Source organism: Pinus tabuliformis, chromosome 8 (assembly GCF_031772625.1).
Source record: "Pinus tabuliformis cultivar Carrire ecotype Pingquan chromosome 8, CPIR1, whole genome shotgun sequence".
In the NCBI taxonomy this organism is placed as follows: domain Eukaryota; kingdom Viridiplantae; phylum Streptophyta; class Pinopsida; order Pinales; family Pinaceae; genus Pinus; species Pinus tabuliformis.
The window spans coordinates 2,038,998,875-2,039,021,882 of NC_142294.1; the positions used below are offsets into that span (position 1 = coordinate 2,038,998,875).

General features: G+C 38.5%; 1 protein-coding gene across 4 annotated transcripts in view; it reads left to right on the forward strand.

Moving 5' to 3' along the window:
• The window catches only part of MEE13 (myosin heavy chain-like protein), a 190,251-nt gene that overhangs the window by 63,796 nt on the left and 103,447 nt on the right, over positions 1 to 23,008 (forward strand). For all 4 annotated transcript variants that reach the window (XM_089374930.1, XM_089374931.1, XM_089374933.1 and 1 more), the window contains one exon: positions 19,441 to 19,543. In XM_089374930.1, coding sequence (XP_089231056.1) covers positions 19,441 to 19,543 — 103 coding nt within the window. The remainder of the gene's footprint in view (positions 1 to 19,440; positions 19,544 to 23,008) is intronic.

Consider the following 23,008-nt stretch of genomic DNA (forward strand, 5'->3'; position numbering starts at 1 on the left):
AACAACTACTTCCTACATTAGTTAAATCTAAGTTCCATATACCTTGGTGTGCTTCTAAGTTTACCAACCCGGATTGATATTAAAACAGATGCTCTAATTCAACTTCATAAATTAGACTGACAATTTGTGTGGAAGTGGATCTCAGTAAGGGTCTGCTAGATCACATCCTATTGAATCACAACAATCAATGTTGGACACAGTTTCTTGATTTTGAGAAAACGACATTTAGATGCCGAATATGTCGACAGACAAGTGACCTTCAATCAACATGCCCCGATGCCAAGAAAGAGCCACGAAGGAAGAAGAAACTAGGAAAACAACCCAAAGGATGTCAATTTCCTCAGCATTTGCCCGATGATGAGGAGGATGAAGAAGAAATGGAACCCTTTAGGTCATCTTCAATCAACATGCCCTGATGCCAAGAAAGAGCCACGGAGGAAGAAGAAACTGAGAAAACAACCCAAAGGATGGAAATTTCCTCAGCATTTGCCCGATGACGAGGAGGATGAAGAAGAAATGGAATCCTTTACCAATGAAGAAGTCCAACATCCACATGAATATACAGGAAAGGAGAAATCAAATCATGTAGTATCATAACCCCCAGAACCATCAATGCAGACAGAGAGGATTCTAGAAGCAAAGGAGCTAGGGGGTTACAAATGTCATTATGCGTCGGAAAGCTCGAACTCAGATAGGGAAAATCCGAGAAAAGACGTTGAGAATCAGTGAGCACTTGTAGCAAACACTCCAACTCAAGGAGGATGGCGGAAAGTAGAAAAGAACAAATGGAGAAAAGGGTAACTTGTTTCTCTACATTTTATGGTTTTTATTTATTGGATATGTGATCACTAGTCTTTGACTGGCTTGTCGGAATGCTTTGCGAAGCATCTACAACATGTAGTTTTGTTTTCTTTAATAAAATTATGATTTTTCCTGGGGGAAAAATGAGCCAATGTATCGAACCAACATATATATATAGTATCGACCAACGTATTATGGTGTTTGACGTCACACCCTTTGATTGGGGGACACAATGATTGACGATGGGGAATGGAAAATCTCGCTTTAACGGTGCACTGCGTGTATGGGGTGAATGTTTGTTGATTGTCGGGGCAGACGGAACAAGCAGAGATAGGAAGGTGACGACGGAAGGTGGGCACAAAGCCACAACTTACAAACTAGACCGATCCAAAATCGTAGCAGGCACCGGTGGCAGCACCAGTGAGTTTAACGTGACAGTGTGAAGACAGGCATGAGTGACAACGTCAGTGAGTTTAGCGTGACGGTGTGAAGACAGACATGAGTGGCAGCGGAGGGTTCGGTAGGGGTAGGTTGTGGATAGGGGAACAATGCGGTTGGGGATGGGTAGCACAAGACAACCATGAAAGGGTGTGGAATGACCAGGGGACGAGATGCAAGGGTGCGGAAGCTCTGTGGCTGTGATGACAACGATAGAGTGATGAACAACATTGGACAAACGAGGAAACGATGGCTTTGATACCATTGGAGTGAGAATTTCTTGCTCACTGTAATTTACCAAATGAGGACACATTTATGTGTAATATATATTTATTATTCAATATTCGATGATGAATTTACAAGGCTTAGGCGGTTCTCCTTTGTAGGAGTTGACTGGCCACAAGCCTAAAGACACGTCCTTTTGAACTAAGTGCCTTTTCAAAACTAATTGGGTAATGTAGTTTAATTTAGATAATTTATTAATTATTAATTAATATTTATTTATTATTATTTTATTACTTCATCATTTATTTTATATATATATATATATATATATATATATAGTTATGAATATTAATTCATAACACTAGTGCACAATGGAGACCTAGTTGATGACTTTCTTGGGTGGATGATTTGATGTGATGTGTGTCGAAAATTTGTCTAGTGCTGTAGCCTACCCAATTTCAAGTTTTTGCATGTGTTTAATGCCTAAACCCCATCACAACATGTCACTGATATGAAGTTAAATTTGCATTTAACATGAAACATAAGACTACTCTACCATTTAGATTTTTGCACTACTGATACAAGAAATAATTGCAAGCACACACTCAGAAAATAAGACACTTATTTTTAGTCTAAGACCCTAAAAAAACCCACAAGGGAAAAACCAGTCTTCAAGGAGTTATTAGATTGCTTTTAAGGACATTAATACAGAGAGAGAAAATCAAACTTATCTCCCTTATTATCTTGCAGAAGTCATTGCGCTCTCTCAGTCATATACTCATACCACTTAGCTTTGTTTTCTGTGCAACTAACAATCTCTAGATTTGATGTCAAACTAAGCATAAAAGACATGGGAATTTTTGCAACCTCTCTGATTGTTAACAACCTTGAATAGTGTGTTGGAGGAGGACTGAAAAATATGCTGACAGGGAGCTATTTCTTGGCCTTCTTAAGCCAAAAAACTCGGCTTGGGTTCTCCATCTTTCTTGACCTGATTTCTCCACAAATGACGACGTGTACACTACCCAAACCTCGGTCTAACAATTTGTAAACAAGCATGGTTCCTCTGCCTGCAAACTCGGCCCTAAACTCTACTTGTATACTTTGTTAACCCAGCTTGAACTCTGGGAGCGAAAATGTCAGGTTTTGAGCTTGCAAACTCAACTGTAAATTTGAGTATGTGTTCTCTCTAGGAATTCGAGCTCCTCTACTTAAGCGGTTTGATCTCTCTTTAGCTACAATCTTAGCGTCCTCAATAGTACACATTAGAATAATGCAAAAACCCTTTCCTTTTTCTTTTTGTCTTCTCTTAGAGAGGGAAAGCCTAAACCTAATGATCAAGGGTTGAGATTAAATCTTAGCCCATGAGATCAATGGTTGTGATCAAGTCCCATACTTGACCCCCTCTCTCATGTAGTCCCACTAAAATAACTTAGGGACTTTAATATATTTTGCACCATGTGCATTTTTTCTCTGATAAAGTCACGTTTAAAATATAAAAGTCACTTTAATATTAAAAATCACTTAGTACGTTTTCTCCTTAAAGTCATATTTAAAACATAAAGTGAATTCATTGAAAAGTACCTAGCACATGTACAACCTCATAAAGTGACTTCATTAAAAAGTATTGTGATGAATAAAATATATATGAAATAATACAAATAATGTAAACTAGTGTTGATAATATCGGTATCGGGAAAATATCGGCCAGGGTCCCGAAAATATCTTATCGGCAATATCGGCAAGCATAAAAAATGCATAATATATTCATTTTTTTTTTTAGATTTCTAAACATATAAAGCAATAACAATATGAACTAAACACATTGGCACATAAATATGAAGAAGGCATTGATATATATGATGTCAAATAGAAATGATACATCAAAATTCAAAGGCGATACCAAATCCTGTTGATCCCTGATAATTGTCCAATCAAGGACTCAAACAAAATAACATCACATATCCTGCTGATCCCTGATAGTGATAATTGTCCAATCAAGGACTCAAACAAAATAACATCACATATCCTGCTGATCCGTGATAGTGATAATTGTCCAATCAAGGACTCAAACAAAACAACATCACATATATAAAACTTTAAAAGTATTTCATCCTCATGAGTTATAAACTTATATGTAGCAAAAGTACTAAAACAAATAAAACTAGTAGTTATCTATCTGAGACCATTGGCCTCTCCCTAGCAGCTTTCTTTCTGTCTTGTTCAGCAATTGCTTCACGAGCTTTTTGTATAACCTCTGCACTAGAAACCATACAAGGCATCACATCTGCATCATATGCAGAGTCTAGCTAGATGGTATTTCAATCGTGTAATTCCTCCTGACATCTTGGTCCCACACAAGTTGCATGATATATATGCCTGATTTGCCCCACCAACAGCCTCCCCATACTCCCAAATTGGGTCCAAGGCTTTTGGCATATTTGACATTTGTAGTGAACTAATTCAAACCTAGGGCACAAAAAAAAACAAAAAATTGGCATTAAACCCCCCAACACAAAATGAAAAAATAACAAGTAATAACAACCTCATTCAAGAAAAATTACTATGTTATTTGCATTTTGCAATGTGAATGAAAAATGGCAATAAGAGGGTGCATAAGAAAGTTGAAAAAAAAATGAAGCTTGCTGTCCAAATATGGAGAAAACCCTTGCATTGGTTCATGGGCATGAAAATCATAGCAAATGGAAAAAAACAAAGAAACAAAATGTTGGTAGGCAAAGAGGCAAGCAAGCATAACCCTATATCTATGAAAAAATCATTAACATAGGGGTTTTTAAGAACATACCTGTTAATGGAAGAAATGAAGTTTGTCTCACTATTCTTCAATCTTTGATCCACAAAAAAATCTTAATTGGTGGTGATAATCGTTGTTTGATCTTCAAAGCCTCCTTGACAAGCACCACAAAATTCTTTCCCTTCCTTCTCCAACACTCAAAAACAAAAATGAAGAAAAAAAAACCAATTTTCCCTTTTTGTAGCCGCAGAAAAACACGCCTGGCGATATTTTATATCGTCGTGCGATATTTTCTGAAATATCGCGATATTTTCGGGAGCCGAAAATATTGCGATATTTTCTCGGCGATATTTCGGCTCGCCGAAAATATCGCGACATTTCGGCTCGCCGAAAATATCGCGACATTTCCGATATTCGGTGATATATCACCGATATTATCTACATTGATGTAAACAATAATAATAATAAATAATGACTTATTGGCTAGTAATTAGTTAATGAAGAGGCATGGCCCTAAGGACATAACCATTGGGGAAGAGGTACTTGCATAGGGTATATAAGTATGCCTTCACCCTCATTGTAATCATCTCATCAATTTTTTTATATAATATTCTGATTCATACATTTTTAATATATATTCTTGTATCTTCAATGGAAAAAAATATATTATTGAAAAAAAAACAAATAAAAACAAAACAAAAGTTTTATAAAAATAAAAAAATAAAAAAATTTAAAAAAATTACTGCTGACAGACTGCCACAGCCCCAACAACCTGCCATTGCCATCACTACCACACCAACCGTCCAATCTCTGTAGGCCGCGCTGTGCCATTCACCCTTTGCAACAATGTCCAACACCATCATCAACTTGTGACCATTTGTCTGTTGCCGTGAAACTAAGGTTTCTTGTCATATGATCCCCTTTGTTGTGGTACTTCCTTCCCTGCCGCTGCAAAACTGTGTATTACCGTCTTCTGCCACCGCTACTCATAATCGCCGCCGCATTGCAGAGTACTAAGTCGTGCTCGCTATCGTACGCAACATTTCAAACATTCAACCGTTGTGTCTAAATTTTACAGAATCACCTATTAGTACAACCACCAATAGCCAAGAACCGCCGATTACTACAACCACCTCTTGATCCAATCTATGTAGCCGTGCCCTTATGGTCTCACGCTAAATTAATTAATCAAGTTTTATGATCCAATCGTATCCTATCGTATGATCACGTTATATCATTAAGAAAGGTTATATTAAGATTGTTATATTAAAGTTTTTTAATTTACGAAATAGTATCAAACATTTCATAAAATTAAAATTAAAAAACATTTCATAAAGTCAAATTCGAAGTAATAAAAGCTTATATAGAGTGATATATTTGATTATAGAGGAGTTAAAAGAAGTTAAGGACTTAAAATAAATCAAAGAAAACATTTTTTTAAGCTAGAAAAATTTACAATTAAAGTATATCTTTATAAGTGAGGAAAAGTAAAGTTTAATAAACTATCTTGCAAAAAGAAAGGCTTATTAAGGATTCGATGTTAATATTTTGAAGGAAAAAGATTAGAAAGGGTTACCATAAAACCCTAAGGTCAAGCAAAATGGAGTCAATCATTAAAGAGAATAGAACGAAGTCCGAGAAAGGAAGATTTTCCTATAAGGGTATTTTAGTCACACATCCCGAGTTGATTACATTAAGAGGGATTATCCAAGGGAAAAAAGTTGATATCACTATTAGTACAAGAAATGACGAAAATTACATAAATATTAATCTAGCGAATCAACTATTAATTTCAAATGCCAATGTAGGCGAAACAATAGATATTTTTGGAAAAAAATATGAAATTAATGACCTACAAATAATAGTAGATTATTATGAGTACATATTTCAATTTCGTGTATAAAAATGTATGATAGAGAGGTTGACATAATTCTTGGTCAACGTTGGTTTAAAAAATTAGGTGCATTCATATTAAACATAGAGAATATTTTTTGATGTTTTCTTATAAGGGAAAAATGATCACATTTCGAGACATGACGATGAAGTCAGATTTGATAATGTCCTCATCAGAAGACCTTAAAGATGTTACGAAATTGATACCTCAAAAGAAACAAAACACAACACCGGAGAAGCAAAAAGAGCTTGAAGAAGTCATCTCCAGTAAAGACAAGGAAATTTCGCACCTTAGAGATCATAGTGAGAAACTACTCGAACAAATCAAGAAGGCTAAGGCCACCAAGAAAGAACTCAAGAAGTGCCTATTGGAACAAGAAGAGGAAAATTTATGATTAAAGAACCTTAATAAAAAATTATTAGAACAAATCAACTGTTTAAAAGATGAGAAGCTTGAATGCCAAAATAAATTTGACTTAGAAAATGAGGAACCCTTATGTCTTAGGAATCATAATCAAAGTTTACTCATTCAAATTAAGAAACTTAAAAATGATAAGAAATCATTGAACAACAAATTAAAAGAATTTATCATGAAAGAAGTGTCGAAATCTTCAGTCCACGTTGGAGAAAAAGATACAAACACTGATCCAATCAATCTCACAACTCAAGAAAATGACAAACCAGTTGAAGGGAAAACGTATTCAGATGTTGCAGTGTAGACGATGGAAATTCCAAGTGAAGATTTTGTAACGAATTCAGCAACATCAATACCTGAAGTAAATCAGGAAATTGCCACACACTTGATAAGAGGAAGTCAAACCAAAATAATTCCTTATAAACATCCAAATCACAAGAGCAATGAACTCAACTAGTCCGCGTATCTGAATGACTCAAAACAAAACAGTAGACTTATGTTCCCAAGGATAATGATTTCAACACAATCAAGTCTGACGATAACAATATATCTTAGCTATCAAGTAATTGCAAAGTTCCTCAGAAGATTGATTTAGGATGGTCAGATCCTTTCTCAGTTCAACAGTTTTATTTATCACCCCAAGGATCTTGTTGTTTTTTTTCAACAAAGATGACAAATCGAAGAATACCGAAAGATGCAAATAGTTTACAAGACAAAGAAACATATGACACGCCTTGTCAGCAATAAGCTCTGAGGACAAAGCTTTTTGAAGAGGAAGATGTTATGAATAAAATATATATAAAATAATACAAATAATGTAAACAATAATAATAATAAATAGTGACTAATTGTCTAGTAACTAGTTAATGAAGTGGTATGTCCCTAAGGACATAACCATTGGGGAAGAGGTACCTGCCTGGGGTATATAAGCAGGCCCTCACCCTCATTGTAATCATATTATCAGTTCTTTTATATAATACTCTGATTCATACATTTTTAATGTATATTCTTGTATCTTCATGGGAGATCTCCATATTCCAAGTTTTCTGGAGTATTTAACTTTTGAGGACACGGACTTTGTTCGTTACACTGGTATCAAAGCATTCCTCGGAGTATATGAACTTTGTTCGTTACAGGTACCTAGCACATGTACTTCCTCATAAAGTGACTAAACTTCGTGACATTAGTAAAACTTGTTGACACCTAATCCTCAACGGATGGGTGAACTGGAACGTGAACAGTCATCAAGAAGATGAACTGTTCCGCTCATTCTGGAGTTACCCTGGCCTGACATGGTATCAGAGCGCAGGTCCCAGATTCCTTGTAACTCCCATCTCTGTTTTGAGCGCTCCTTTGTCCTGAGCGCTGCATCCGTCCAGATTATTATTGATTCTCTGCGCCTCATGATTCTCTGCGCATCCGTTTTACCGCCTCTCGATTACCGTTCAATTCTCGACAGCTTGAGAAGCTTGATTTCCCTAAGCGTTCTCCTCGCATCGGTCTGGTTCTCGAATGCATTGATGATCTTCTCAATGGCAATTTTCTCGTTGGTATCTGCGTTTCTGGCCGAGCAAACAATTCCTATAGACCTCTGCCCACGGATCTAGTGTCCCACTGCGTAAACAATTCCATAGGCGGCCTTCCCAATAGGTTTGTTGCGCCACATCGAATAGTAGCGTTTCCCCTCCACAAAAACTCCGTTAGGCAGATCTTCTTCCGTGGCCATCCTTCCGAATCTGAAACAAATAATCGAATAGCAGACCGAGCAGATGAATCGATACTCGACGTGTATGTGCCTAAAACCGGAGCCGAGGGTCTAATTACTCGATGTGTGTGTCGAGTATAAGGGCTGTGCACGGGAGGATGCTGCAGTAGCAGCAGCCGCAGGGCAATGAAGGTGGACTCGCTCATCTTAAATGTGGGTAGAGCTCCATTATCAGAGGCTATTGTGCTAGCACAAGGCATTGGGCACACTTGCGCCTTTTGAGGGCGATTGTACTTCTATGCCAGTTTCCAAATAAAAGTCATTCGATTGAGCACAGCCTGAGATGGCTTTAGCACCTTGATTCATCTCAACGTGGAGAGGTATTCTTTTTCAAAACTTGTATTCATTGGTTAGTGAAAGGAAGATCGATTCATATCTTCACGTCAGTTTCAAATTAGAATTCATTCAAACCAGGGAGATTCATTTCAATAGGGAGATGTATTCTTTCTCAAGGCATGGTCCTCCTGATGGATTGAAGTCGCTCTGTAATCTGTGAGTCCCTTAAGTTTGAGAATGCCGAGAGATGATTTTAATGGCGGTTCTGGTATAATGTTGTGCTGTTGATTTTTCAATATATATTTATGATGGCAGTTTTGAGTATTGCGTTGTAAGCAGTTTTCAAAGGGTTTATTTATCATTCTGAGTATTGCGTTGTAAGCAGTTTTCAAAGGGCTTATGTAAGCAGTTTTCAAAGGGTTTATTTATCATTCTGAGTATTGCGTTGTTCTTCAAAGTGTTTATATACATCAATCAAAGTGTTTGATATTGCACACAGTTTTCTTTTGAATGATAATGCTGCATTGAAAAGTTATCATTTCTAGCAAATATTAGAGGGATTTGAAGGCTGTAACGTAAGGATTTTTTATCAGCAGAAGTTCTTTTTATCAGCAAAATTATTTTTCTATCAGCAGAAATAATTTTTGTTACAGTATGCATTCAAGAGAAAGAGGAAGATATTTCAGAGGCAGGGGGGGCAGACATTCTCAAGCAGAAAAAGCAGATCTGCATTGCATTCGCTGCAAACGAAATGGATCACATGATGCTTCTACATGCAAGCTACCATGGGACAAAATTGAGCAGAGAAGAAACCAGCAGAAAAGTAAAACTGATGACACAGACAAAGGTAAAGCACCTGAATCCGCTCACTATATTGAGGCACAATGTAACATTGGAGTAAATGAAGATTTGTTTAATGCTTCACTTGCTTCTTCGAAAAATCACTGGTTGCTTGATTCAGGAGCAACCTGTCATATGACTCATAGGAAAGATTTTTTTGAAGATTTCACTGACAATGTTGATGGAGCAGTATACTTTGCAGATCAGTGAAAAATCAAGCCATCAGGGCTTGGCACAATCAGGCTTAAACTGCCTGGTCTTCCAGACTTTCTTCTGGATCATGTTCTATATCTCCCACAGCTCAAGAGAAACTTGCTGTCCCTGGTCCACATCCGCCAGCAAGGTCACTCCATTCATATGTTTGATGGAAAGCTTGAGGTAAGAAAGGCATCTGACCACTCACTTGTCATGAGGGGTATAGAAGAAGAAAGACTTCTTAAATTGCAAGGAACCTCTGCTCATGCACAACATTTTTCATATATTTCTCATCATGAAGAAGGTACACTTCCATCAAGTTTATTATGGCATGCTAGATTTGGACATTTAAACTATGATAGTCTCCGCTTGTTGAAGAAAAATGGTGTTGCTGGTTTGCCTACAATTCCTAGAAAACATAAGCAATGTGATGCTTGCATTCTAGGAAAGCATAGCAAACAGTCTTTTCATGATTCACGTTCAAGAGCACATAGGAAGCTTGAACTTATTCATTCAGATTTATGTGGTCCAATGCTTGTTCCTTCTGCAAATGGAAATAAATATATCATGACATTTATTGATGATTACACCAGAATGTGTTGGGTTTACTTATTGAAGAACAAATCTGATGCTTTTCAAACATTCAAGAATTTTCATAAGTGGATTGAAAATGATGCACAATCTCATATTGGGTCTATTCGCACTGATAATGGAAAAGAATATACATCAAATGAATTTGAAAACTATCTTCGCCAACATGGGATCAAACATCAAACAACTGTACCTTATAATCCCCAACAGAATGGTGTAGCAGAAAGAATGAATAGAACAATCTTGAATATGGTACGATCCATGCTTTTCTTCAAAAATGTAAAGACAATGTTTTGGGCTGATGCTGTTCTATGTGCTGCATATATAAAGAATAGATGTCCATCTAGTGCTATAAGAAACAAGACTCCTTATGAATTGTGGTATGGACATGTTCCTTCGGTAAAACATCTCAGGATTTTTGGTTCCACCTGTTATGCTTTAATACCAAAGGTACATAGAAACAAACTTGGTGCTAGAAGTCGTAAGTGTATCTTCCTGGGGTATTCAAATACCTCTAAAGCATACCGTCTCTATGATGAAGTAAATAAAAAGTTTGTTATATCTAGAGATGTCATTTTTCTTGAATCATCCAAATCTGACAGTGTTGTTGAGCGGCAACTTTATCGCTTGGATAGATTCACAAAACCGAAATCATTTCAAGAGTTTGATAATCAGATTCCACATCTTGAAGGGGGGATTCCTATACTAGATCAACATGTGGAATCTTCTTCTGAAGAACAATCTCCCCTGCATGACACTCCAACAACGGATGATGCTTTAAGTGATGTAATTGATAGAATTGGGAGACTTAATCTTGATTCAGTCCCAACTCAATCAACAGAGCAGCCTGGACCATCTTAGAAAGGTCCCCCAAAGTGGCTGACAAAGACACTTGAAAGTGTTCATCCTGATGAAATTGGAAAAACAGGAACCAGAAATACAAACCGACAAGATGGAGGTGATGTAGATGACTCTAATTCACCTGTTGATATGGATGTTACTTATGATTGTGAATTGAACTTGTCTACAGATTTTGAACCAACTTCCTTCAAAGAAGCTGCTTCTCATGATGAATGGAAAGAAGCGATGCAGAAGGAGTATGATGCCCTCATAAAGAATGGCACTTGGAAGCTGGTTGATCCTCCATTTGGAACCAAACCAATTGGCTGCAAGTGGGTCTACAAGAACAAGTACAAAGCTGATGGCTCACTTGACAAGCACAAAGCTAGGCTTGTGGCAAAAGGTTTTGCACAAAAGGAAGGGGTCGATTATGAGGAAACTTTTGCCCCTACAGCAAAATGGGCCACCATCCGGACACTCTTTGCACTAGCTGCTCAGAACGGTTGGAAAGTCCATCAAATGGATGTAAAAACTGCATTCTTGAATGGAGATCTAAAAGAGAATGTTTTTATGTCCCAGCCTGAAGGATTTGCTGTGAAAGGACATGAACACAAAGTATGCAAACTTGTGAAGTCCTTGTATGGCCTCAAACAAGCACCACGAGCCTGGTATGAAAAACTAACTGAGCATCTTCTGAAACTCAACTTCAAACATTTTGATCTTGATGATGCAACTTTATTTGTCAAGAAAGTTGGCAAAACAGTTGTATATCTTGTGGTATATGTAGATGATCTTTTAATGACAGGGAACAATGAAAGCTATATTGCATCCATAAAGAAAGAATTAGGAAAAAGTTTTGAAATGACTGATTTGGGCTATGTTCATTACTATCTTGGCATTGAAGTAACCCAACATCCAAAATCCATATTTCTTTCTCAAAAGAAATACATTGGAGATTTGTTAAACAGATTTGGCATGACAGAGTGCAATCCTCTTTCTACTCCAATGGAACAAAACTTGAAGCTCACATCTATTGAAGGAAAGGAATTTGAGGATGCAACAAAGTATAGACAGCTTGTAGGAAGTCTCATCTACCTCACTACTACCAGACCAGACATTTCATTTGCTGTTGGAATCCTCTCCAGGTTTATGCAAAAGCCTTGTGAGGGACATTGGTCTGCTGCAAAAAGAGTTCTAAGGTACTTGAAGGGAACTCAAGACCTTGGAATCAAGTATACACAGGTGGACGACTTCAACTTGATTGGATACTCTGATTCAGACTTCGATGGAGACAAAGAAACTGGGGTATCTACTTCAGGATATGCTATGAGTCTTGGATCAGGAGCTGTCTCCTGGAGATCACGCAAACAATCAGTTCCAGCAGATTCCACAACAGAAGCAGAATACGTGGCAGCAGCTGAAGCAACGAAAGAAATTGTGTGGCTCAGGAAAATTCTTGAATATTTGCAGGTAAAACAAGTACAATCAACTCCACTCATGATTGATAACACCTCTGCAATAAAGTTGGCCAATAACCCAAAGTTCCATGATCGTACTAAGCACATCAATACTAAATATCATCTGATCCGACATCATGTTGAGGCCAAAACAATCCATCTCCGTCATTGTTCCACAAACGAGCAAATTGCAGACATCTTCACCAAAGCGCTTGGAAGAGAAAAGCTTGAAAGATTCAGAACGATGCTTGGACTCACCAACATCCCTTCAGATTAAGGGGGGGAATGTTGACACCTAATCCTCAACGGATGGGTGAACTGGAACGTGAACAGTCATCAAGAAGATGAACTGTTCCGTCTCCTTTTTGTATATAATCAATAGTTCTCTAATGAAATTACATATCAGTTTTTCTTCCGCTCATTCTGGAGTTACCCTGGCCTGACAAAACTCATAATGTCACATGACAAAAAGGTTATTAATGTGTCTTCCTAAGCCAAAAGGATAAATGCCTAGGAAACACTTCCTTTGTACCATTTGTCTCAACACTCCCTCTTACTGAGGAAGTTGTTTCCCACCACTCCATCTTTATCTCTGAAGTGGATATGCTTACCCCTTGGCACCATATTGGCATCTACTACTCTCACCACATCAACACCCAACCTCTTCGGTAGTTTGCTCTCTCTCAATGACTCATGTGCTTTGTTCAAGGTACCATAAATCCTTCTCGACTTCCTCTTCCCTGAAGAAGTCTCCTACACAAGTGTGGGAGCCTCATCTCCATTCCAAACCACCTATGTCCTTGATGAAGATGCACTTGTAGGCTGTAGTGATCCTACACTCTGATATAATGCACTCAGAAATCCTATAGTTAGAGATCCTACACTCAGAGATCCTAATACCAGTGTACCTGTCATCCCAGAAGCCAATAATCCTCTTGACCTTTGTGAACCTGTACTAGTGGACCCTAAAACCTGTAGTGCGCTCCCCTGCCTAGGAGCTTGTTGCTCTATATGATCACCCTCCTTTGAACTCCTCACGGTCCTAGTAGGGTAAAACATGGATCTATAAAGTCTCCCATCACGGACACCAATTGCTCTAGTAGTTGTCATGCTAGATCCCAGGGATACATCAACACCTATCCATTTCGGAACAACACAACATATCCCTTGTCCTCAATATAGGAAATTGATATTAGGTTACTCAACCCTAGTACATAAAGGACCTCCATCACATTCAGAGGTGGCAATGACTCCCTTTGAAAGAATACTGTCCCCGCTCGTGCCACTCTGACCCTAGTGTCATCTCAAAGCACCACCTCCAAGTCTGCACCCTCTATAAGACTCGTAAAGTGGTTCCTCACTCCAGTCATATGACAAGATGCTCCACTGTCTATAAGCCAAAGACTCGTGGATATAGGACTAGTGGCTAAGATCACCATCGACACAAACTTTGATCAAACCTAGAGGTGAACTCCTCCACCTCGGTTGATGCTGCCACATCCTTCTTTTTCTTCCCCTTCTTCTTGGGACACTTAGATGCATAGTGACCCATCTTCCCACAAGCAAAGCATCTCACTTTGCTCATGTCCTTCTCAGACTTCTCTTCCTCCTTTTGCTGTTTGTCCCCACTGGTGGACCCCTCTTCTTCTTCTTTCCCTTAGTTACAAGGGCAACATTCTCCTCCTCACCTACCCCACCACTTTGGTTGCTCATCTTTGCACTCCTCCTGGATGAAATCATCCCACAACCTCCTCCAGTCTGGAAAATGCTCTCTAGCCACAATGCCATGTATGAATCCATCCCACCGCTGGGTGAAACCATCTAGTGCAATCCTGACAAACTGTTCCTTGGGGATAGCCTCTCTCATAGCAACCAATTCATCCTTCACCTGTGAGATCTTGGTGAGGTATGAGGTCACCATGTCGGTCTTAGTCATCTTGGTTCTTCTTTGCTTTTGCCTCAACACCATCTACTTGTTCTCATTAGAACTCTGGTGTAGTGTGACTAGCAAATCCCACATCTCGTAGGCAAACTTCTTCCGAGTCACGTGAGGGAATAAGTGGTCTCTGATGGCATCGAGAATGATTCTCTTCACTTTAACATTTTTCTTGTCGAACTCACTCAACTGAGCAAGATGTGTAGGATGTTGCACGACATTCTCCACAATGTCCTGTAACTCCAACTCCTTAAAACACCCTTTCCAATTTGTCCTCCACCCTTATACCAATCGCCATGATCCTCACAACCATCAAAAAATCTTGGATCTCTGAAGACTATAAACTCCTCCCTCTCAACCAACAATCCTTTGGGTTTTTGAAGGTGTTTTAAGCTTGTCTTCTCACTGTTTTAGTAGAAGGTAGCTTGCTGGTCTTCTATATCAGCTGAAGTTTAACCACAAATCTGAAGGTTCCTTTCTCAGTTCTAGAGCTTCCCAAGCTCTGATACCATGTAGAAAATTTGTCTAATGCTGCAACCCACCCAATTTCCAGTTTTTGCATGTGTTTAATACCCAATCCCCATCACAACATGTGACTGATATGAAAATTAAATTTGGAGGGGATCCTATAGAGCAACTACTCGGTCAAGGGCAACAATGGAGCGATAGCCCATTGTCACCTCAGCTGAGGCTCCCTACTCTTTACGGATTTTCACTGATGGTAGGAGACCCGGTATAAGAGGAATCACAAGGAAGGATGAATCTATGAAAGGATAAGAAGTGATTCCCAATGCCTATTCACAAGAGAGACTCAATTAGATAGCTTGCTTGCTTCAAAAGAAAGGTGGTGGTCTCTCTAGGAAGGGCTAAAGGGATTCTCAAGGCTAGGGTTTGAGAATATATTTTGTCAAAATGATTGCTAGATCAGAGAATCCTTGTGGAGAATTGGCCTTTATGTGATCTTGGTGAAATTAGAGTTATAAAGTTGCGGGACCGCAAGGACCAAGTGGACCCAAAATTAGGTCAAGGGTATGGAGTTAATCAACCAAGGAGGGGCTTGGTCTAATTATGAAAGAGAAGAGGATCAAAGGACAAATTTTCTTTGAGGATTGAAATGCAATGATCCTCAAGTGAGGGCTTGCAATATCTCGAGATTCCACCATCAGATTATGCTCAAATTTGGAGGACCCTTTGAGAAAACCCTATCGCAATTATGGACTAATTTTCAATGTGTTTGGATGGCTCTAAAAAATTTTGCTTGATGCCCTAGGTGACGCTCTAGGGTTAGGCCTAGAGTTTGGAAAAATGAAGAAAAGAGAGGTAAATTTGACCACCAAAGGGATATACGAATCAATGCTTTTTTGTTTGGGCTTAATGGAGTCAAGATACACATGGGTCAAGAATTTTTGTGAGCTATGGAGCCTTAATTGATCTTTGCTAGCCTCTCCAAGGGCAACAACTAGGTCAATAGGGATTTATACTTCAAATTTGCCAAAGAGACGAAGTTTCGAGGCTTAAATCCTATTAGGTGTTTCTAGGAACATTCACGCACTCTCTTCAAGTACAATGCATGCATTAAATCACTTATTCAAGGTTCCCAGAAGAATTTCACATATACTTAAACCCATACAAGAATAATGATAACCATCACATGCAGTAAACCAGTAAAATAACAAGAATAACATCAAAATTCGACTTACATGAGAGAGAGAGAGAGAGTATATCCATTCATCAACTTCGCATTAGAAAGAAGCTCCAAAGACAATAACGAAAATCCAAACATCATAATGCATCAAGAAAGCAGAAATTGTGAAAATATTTTAAGAGATACCATTCCAATCGAAGTGATGATGAGATAAATGAATCACCTCTCATCTATTTATACAACTCAAAAGGGGATTTGATTTGCCTAATTAGCCTAATTTAGCCCCAAATAATAAAATAATATATAATAATGACATGACTTGGTGACAAGCCCACCAAGATAGCTCAATAATACAAAGAATAACCTCTTAAAAGGGCAAAATAATGAATATGATGAGTCGTTGGGCCATTGAGAAGGCCTAATGAAGTCCAAAGCGTGCCATGGTGAGAGAATGGACTCCAAACATAGTGGACAAGGGGTTGGCCCCTTGTTTTCCAAGCAAGTCACTGTGGTGCTCCCAAGTGGGTGTGGGGGCACTAGGACATCCTCATGGGTCTCCAAGTGGATCAATAATGCCTGTAAACCATCTGTAAGGGCTAGGATGATGACATAAGAGCATTGTTTCCTGCAGTGAAACACATCCTCATCTGGACCTTGGAACCTCTGCCAAGTGTGTGGCACAAGTGTGGAGCCGGATGGGCATGGTGGTCTAGGTGCATCATCCTCATCCAAAAAGGTGAAACACGAGCAATCACTGAATGGTGTTGGGATCTATGAAGTAATCTCTACTATGGTGGAGGCCCATGGCTTTTAACGCTCACCCTACAAGTGCCAATGTGGCTCTCTGAGGGCTTGGACCCCGTATAGGGAGATCAAACCCCAAATGGAGACCCACCTGCAATCCTGCATAAGATCCAATGCGTTCCCTTGCCCTCTAATACAACAAATCATTAGAATAATCAAGTAAAAGAGCTTACAAATCATGGAATCAATGGGGCACTTCATGGTGGCATGCCCTTCCATAGTGGGCTTTGGCATGTACAAGTGTCTCCAAGCTTAATAAGGGGGTTAACCAAGGACCCTATTAGGTGGTTTCAACCTTTAAAGGGGGTGACATGTCCATGGTACATCCATCAGGTGGTAGGTGGCAAGTGATATAGTCATGGAACAGAGTGGGGATCAGGGGAATGCTCCAGGCCACATGTCATGGTACAAGGGTAGCTATGATGAGGGAAGCCCACACTTGGGTATATGAGTGTAGGAGGGAGCAAATCGTGGTACATGAGTTACCCCAACCTTTGTTTTTCCACCCTTCTTCATATGCCTTTTGCTTTTGATTGATTTTTCTTCATAACTGCTCGGGGGTCTAGGGGATGAGAACATGATGTATATGATATAACAGAAGGTACCCCTTTTTAAGGTGGGGCATTTCATTGCCCACAGGGGTTGGGACAATCATGGTTACTTAACATGGAGGGGGCTCATCTTGGGCGCATAGGAACTAGGGTGATGGCCATAAATAAGGGGTAGAGCTCTTGTTTGGCTTTTGCCCAGGTGCTAAATTTGTATACCCCGACCATTTTTTGCATTTTGTGGTACATTTTGTGTTGAGAGTGGCCAAATTATGCTTTTTCTTTTCTTTTTAGATGCGTCAACCTACGGGGCATCGTTCTAAACCTGACTCAAGGCGTAGACAAGGGGAGGGGGAGGGGGAGGCTAACCCTATGTGGACCTAGTGGAGACATGTGGACTCGGATGGGAAAAATGATGAATGGGGCTAGAATGAGCGTAAGCGAGTGATGTATATGGTGTTGGGAAGTGGGACTACACAACCAAAATCAAGGCTTCCCATGTAGTTCCAACCCTAAAGCTAATGGCCGATGAAGGAGATCGCACAAGATTATGATACAAGGGTAATTGCCAAATCGAGCGGAGGAGACAAGAGTACAGACCTAGTACAGGTAAGGATGGTGTTGACATGACTATCTCTAGGACCACTGAGCTGCCACCCTAGTGGTCATGGTCCACCAGATATGTGTAACTCATTTATGTATTCTTCCCTTACAGTTCCTAAAGCCATATGCAAAAGTGGTGGTAGAACCCATGACATCTTCTGCTTTGATTGTTCATATAGTGAATCAATGTGTTCATGAATATAAGTGCAGCTTGCGTGATTGCTTGCAGCTGCTGTGAATCCAGAAGGAAATTTTCTTTCTCTGTATTGCGATCTTCGTCTTTCAGGTGATACGGTCCTTAATAAATATCTATCCCTCTATCTATCAGTCGATTTAGTTGTTCTACTTATGGTGTCCTGCAAACTGTAATAGACAAATTGAAAGTATTGCTATTATGCACATATTGTAGTTTAATATTCCAATGTTCTTTAACTTAATGGTGGAAACTTCTGCTAATAAAAGAAATTATACCTCTCACATGGAATATAAAGTGAACTTGGTATTAATAAAGTTGAATTATTCTGAGAGCATGATGTTACAATAAAACTTTGAAAAAACTCTTTAGACTAATCTAAAGCACAAATTTTGATTGTTAAAAACAATGGTGAGCCCACCTTTGTGGACAGACACTTCTTTATTCCCTGCCTTTACTGTGTGGGTAAATTGAATCTGAGCTTTTACATTTTTATTTTCTCTATCATATGTCACAAGGTTCGCCAAACCTCAAACTTGAGGTTCGAAATTTGGTGAGCCTAAATATTTCTTGAGGTTAGGCGAACCTCATCAAACCTCATGGCCATTGACCAAGTTGATAGCTCAAGCTCATAACCTCGTATCACATCACAAGATTGTAGTCTGTTCTTGTAGTTTCGAAGTCGATTATAGCATTTTATTTTTTTATGACTGGAGGAATTGGCAATTGGGCCGGTTTCATCCTGTAACCTCTAGGTTCCTATGGACACCTTTTCTGCAGACACGGGTAAATCAGGAGGGTTTGAACCTTGAATCTCTTGGTACATAACTGTTCATTATCACGACAATCACCAACTGAGCTTCCCCTGTGGGCTGATAGCATTTTTTATGTTTATTAATATCGGTTTCTTACTATTTAATGCTACATTCATTTTAAAGATAACATGCACACACACAAAGAAACTGTATATAGATGAACCTATTGCAGAACTTCATCAAAAAATTTGAACTCAAACCAAACCTAATCATTGCCGAATCTGAACTCGAACCCAAACCATGTGACTTAGCTCTTATCCATATTGAAAGGATGTCTGTTTCAACTTTTATGTGCATGCAGTAAAATAAATGCACCTAGTATCTGTTCTTTTGATGTGTTTGAATCTAAGGTATATTTAATGTATGGATAGATAATGACTTGTGAGTTGTTTGTACCTGATGCAGGATGGAAGAAATTACAGCAGATTCCTTGGAACAAAAGAGACTTTTCTGTGAACTACAGAGTAATTTGGGTGAGACAAAAGCAGAAAACGCAAAGTTGAAACAGGTCATTGCTGCTTTCTATTTGTAACATTCATGTTATCTTTTGGAAATTCTTAGGTGGCTGTGTGCTGTAGAATTAAATTTTGTTAGAAAACATTCAGGCAATGCCATAGTCAACAACATTTTCTAATATAGGTAACGGTTATTGAATTTCATGGATCTATAGTACAGTAGTCTCTCTAGAATGGTTGTGAAGCTACGAAACTCATTTATCACAGAGTCATATAGTAGAAGATTCATGGCATGCTAGCTTTTATTATTTCATATATGTGTCATACTTGATTTAATTATAGAGTTTCTGGTCATATTTGAAGTTCTGACTGTTATATCCTTTGACGTGAGCAAGGTGTTTCTCAAGAGTTTCCACTGGGAAACTTTAGAGGATAAGAACAACACTAAGCAATTTAACAAGATATTAAAATCGAGGACAAGAATAAGGTATAGCTTAATTATCAATTTAGTTTTGAGATGAAACCCCAGTGTTGTTGTTTAAGCAAGGATTTCTCAATGAGTATTATGCAGCAATAACTGATGCAAAATTCCTTGATACATGTACTGAAATAAAGGACGAGAACACACTGGATAGCTCGATGGCTTCAGTAGTTATTTTGTCTTCTAAGGGAAATAATCTCCTCCCAATTGCAGTGATCCACAATATTACCAGCCCAAATAACCAGTCATACTGGGCTCATGAACAGTCTATAACAATAAAAATTAGCCCCTTATGTGGAAAAATCCCAACCAACGAGATGCAAGCTCACGGTGAACTTACAAAGGCTTCCCACTGTCACCACAATGAATCTTCCTCTCATTTTAGGCTGGCTTTTTTTCTATTACAAGGGAGGCTTCCTAAAGAAAACCTATGTCCAAGGGTAAAGTTGTGAGAATCTAGTTTGGAATTTTGTTTAGGAGTTTCAAGTGAGTTGTCTCTCAGATTTTTGTAATGAACAAGGTTCGTTCATGAACTAATTAATCCAGGATACTTGGTATATAGTAAAGAAGTCCATATAGGAGTAAATAATATATTGTATATTATGTGAATAAATGATATGATCGGTTACAAATGAGGGCCCTTGTTTATATACCTAGGCAGGTGCCCTTCCATGCATAATCATGTCCTTTGAGACATTGTTATGAACATAAATTATGCAAAATTAGATAATAAATAATAATCGTAATAATATAAATATAATAATAAATAATAAGTAAATTAATTAAAGGTTAGTTAGTTAATAATGAAAATGCATGTCTTAGGAACATTCCTATTCGTGATAGGGTACTTACCTGGTCATCCCAACCCCACACTGCCAAACATCCAACCACCACAGTGGTTGCTAAAACCGCTGCCTGCATTGCCGCCTCTGCCATGCTACAACTGCACCCTTGTCCTTGCATGCGCTCTGCCCCTGACACGGTACGCCTTTGAAGTCAATGCAATCTGTCCACTGCCACAACCTGCTCTCTACCCCTCGAGCCCTGTCTCTTCTGCTTTCAACCTATGCATCTACATTTTGATTCCCCCACAGCACCGCCACACTCCCTGCAACCAGTTGCTATACCCTCGATACACCATTTTTGTTGACTACCCATCCTGCTCGAAGCCACCGCTCCACTCCACCGCCATCTACATCACCATTCTTATACTCAGTGACAATCACCTTCCCTCGGCCTGTGTTTGATAGTCGGCTAAAGCAAGCAAACCGTCGCCTTACTTGGAAGGCATATTTTGAACTCAACATCCCATAATAATATATTATAAAATTAATATAATTTAATTAGTTAATTAATTTCATATATATATAAGAAGGGGCGATTACTTAAACCCCAAGTTAGAAAAAAAAGGCGATTACATAAACCCTATGTTAAAAAATAGGAAGATTACATAAACCCTAAGAAAAAGAAAGGATGATTATCATTAAACCCTAAGCTCTTCAACGCACACAAAAGGAGTCCACTTTTGAAGAACATATTAGTGTCTTTGACGACAAATTATCGATAAACAAAATGAAGCCTAATTCAAAAATGATGATTTTCCTATAAAAGTTTTTCAGTTACGGATCACAAAGTAATTACATTAAAATGAAGTATCCAAGGAAGATAAATTAATATCGCTATCAGTGCAAGCAATGATAACAATTACATCAACGTTAACTTGGAAAATCAATTGGTAATTCTAGAGCCAAGCATTGGTGTAAGGAAAAATATTTTTGACCAAAAAGAGTATAACATTAGTGATTTACAAGTGACAGTTGGTCATTATGAGTACATATTTTAGTTTCATGTTGTAAAGATGGATATTGATATCATACTTGGTCAACCTTGGTTCAAGGATTTGGGTACATTCTTGTTAAACATAGAGAAACAAGTTTTGACGTTTTCTTATAAGGGGAAGATGGTCACATTTCAAGACATAACAAGTAAATCAAAATCATTAACATCTTCATTAGAAGACTTTAAGGATATCTCAGACTTGCTGTTTCAAGATAACAAAAAAACTATATCAAAGAAGCAAAAAGAGCTTGAAGAAGGCATCCACAACAAAGACAAGGAAATTTATGTTGGAAATACTGAGAGGGGTGGTGAATTAGTATTCCTTAGAATTTAAGACTTTAAAATCTTTTTAGAGCATTAGTTAATCTTCAATTATTATTAATATTTATGCAGTAATAACAATAAATAAAAGAACATAGTAGACACAAGAATATTAGGTGGAAAATGCTCTCCGGGTCAAAAACCTCTGAACACTTCTCTAATAAATTCTTTAATCTTCAGCCTCAACTGAAATGAAAGCAACATCTTCCTAGAATTCTAGAAAAACATTCTTCTCTAGCTCCCACTAGAAGGACGCCCCAACGCCCTGGTTTCTTCAGTAATCAACTGAATGGATGCCCCAACACCCTAGCGAGCCACAACTCGCCCTAGCACCACCCTACCGCCCTGAAGTGTTCATAGGGTCCAACCTGTAGGCGACTTCATGCACCTACCTAGCACCTCCTTGCCACCCTATAATGAATGAAATGAGACAAGAGTATGGATTCCCGTACCAGGGACAACAATCCACGATACAATATGATTTACAATGATTTTGATCGAACACCCAATCACACTATGACCTGCAACCGAACCATGACATCATCCCAACAGAGACTCCTATACCTCCCAATAATGCCTTTTCGACTCTAGGCAGATTGACTATTTTACAATAATGACTCTTCCAATGATGACACTTTTACAAATGACTCTTTTACAACTTTACAATGATGACTCTTGGCCTTGACACTTCTTCACAATATACGGATGGTTGTCATGTCTTCAAAGGATGTCCTGCTGCAATGCTTCCTTTGATTTGATACTTCTGCTCTTAAATTCTTGCTTGAAGTTGTACTTGAATTTTCTTCTACCTGCATGCAAAATTTGCCCGGCGAAACCAATCTCAAAACAAAACAAAATACCCTTCAACTTACCTCTA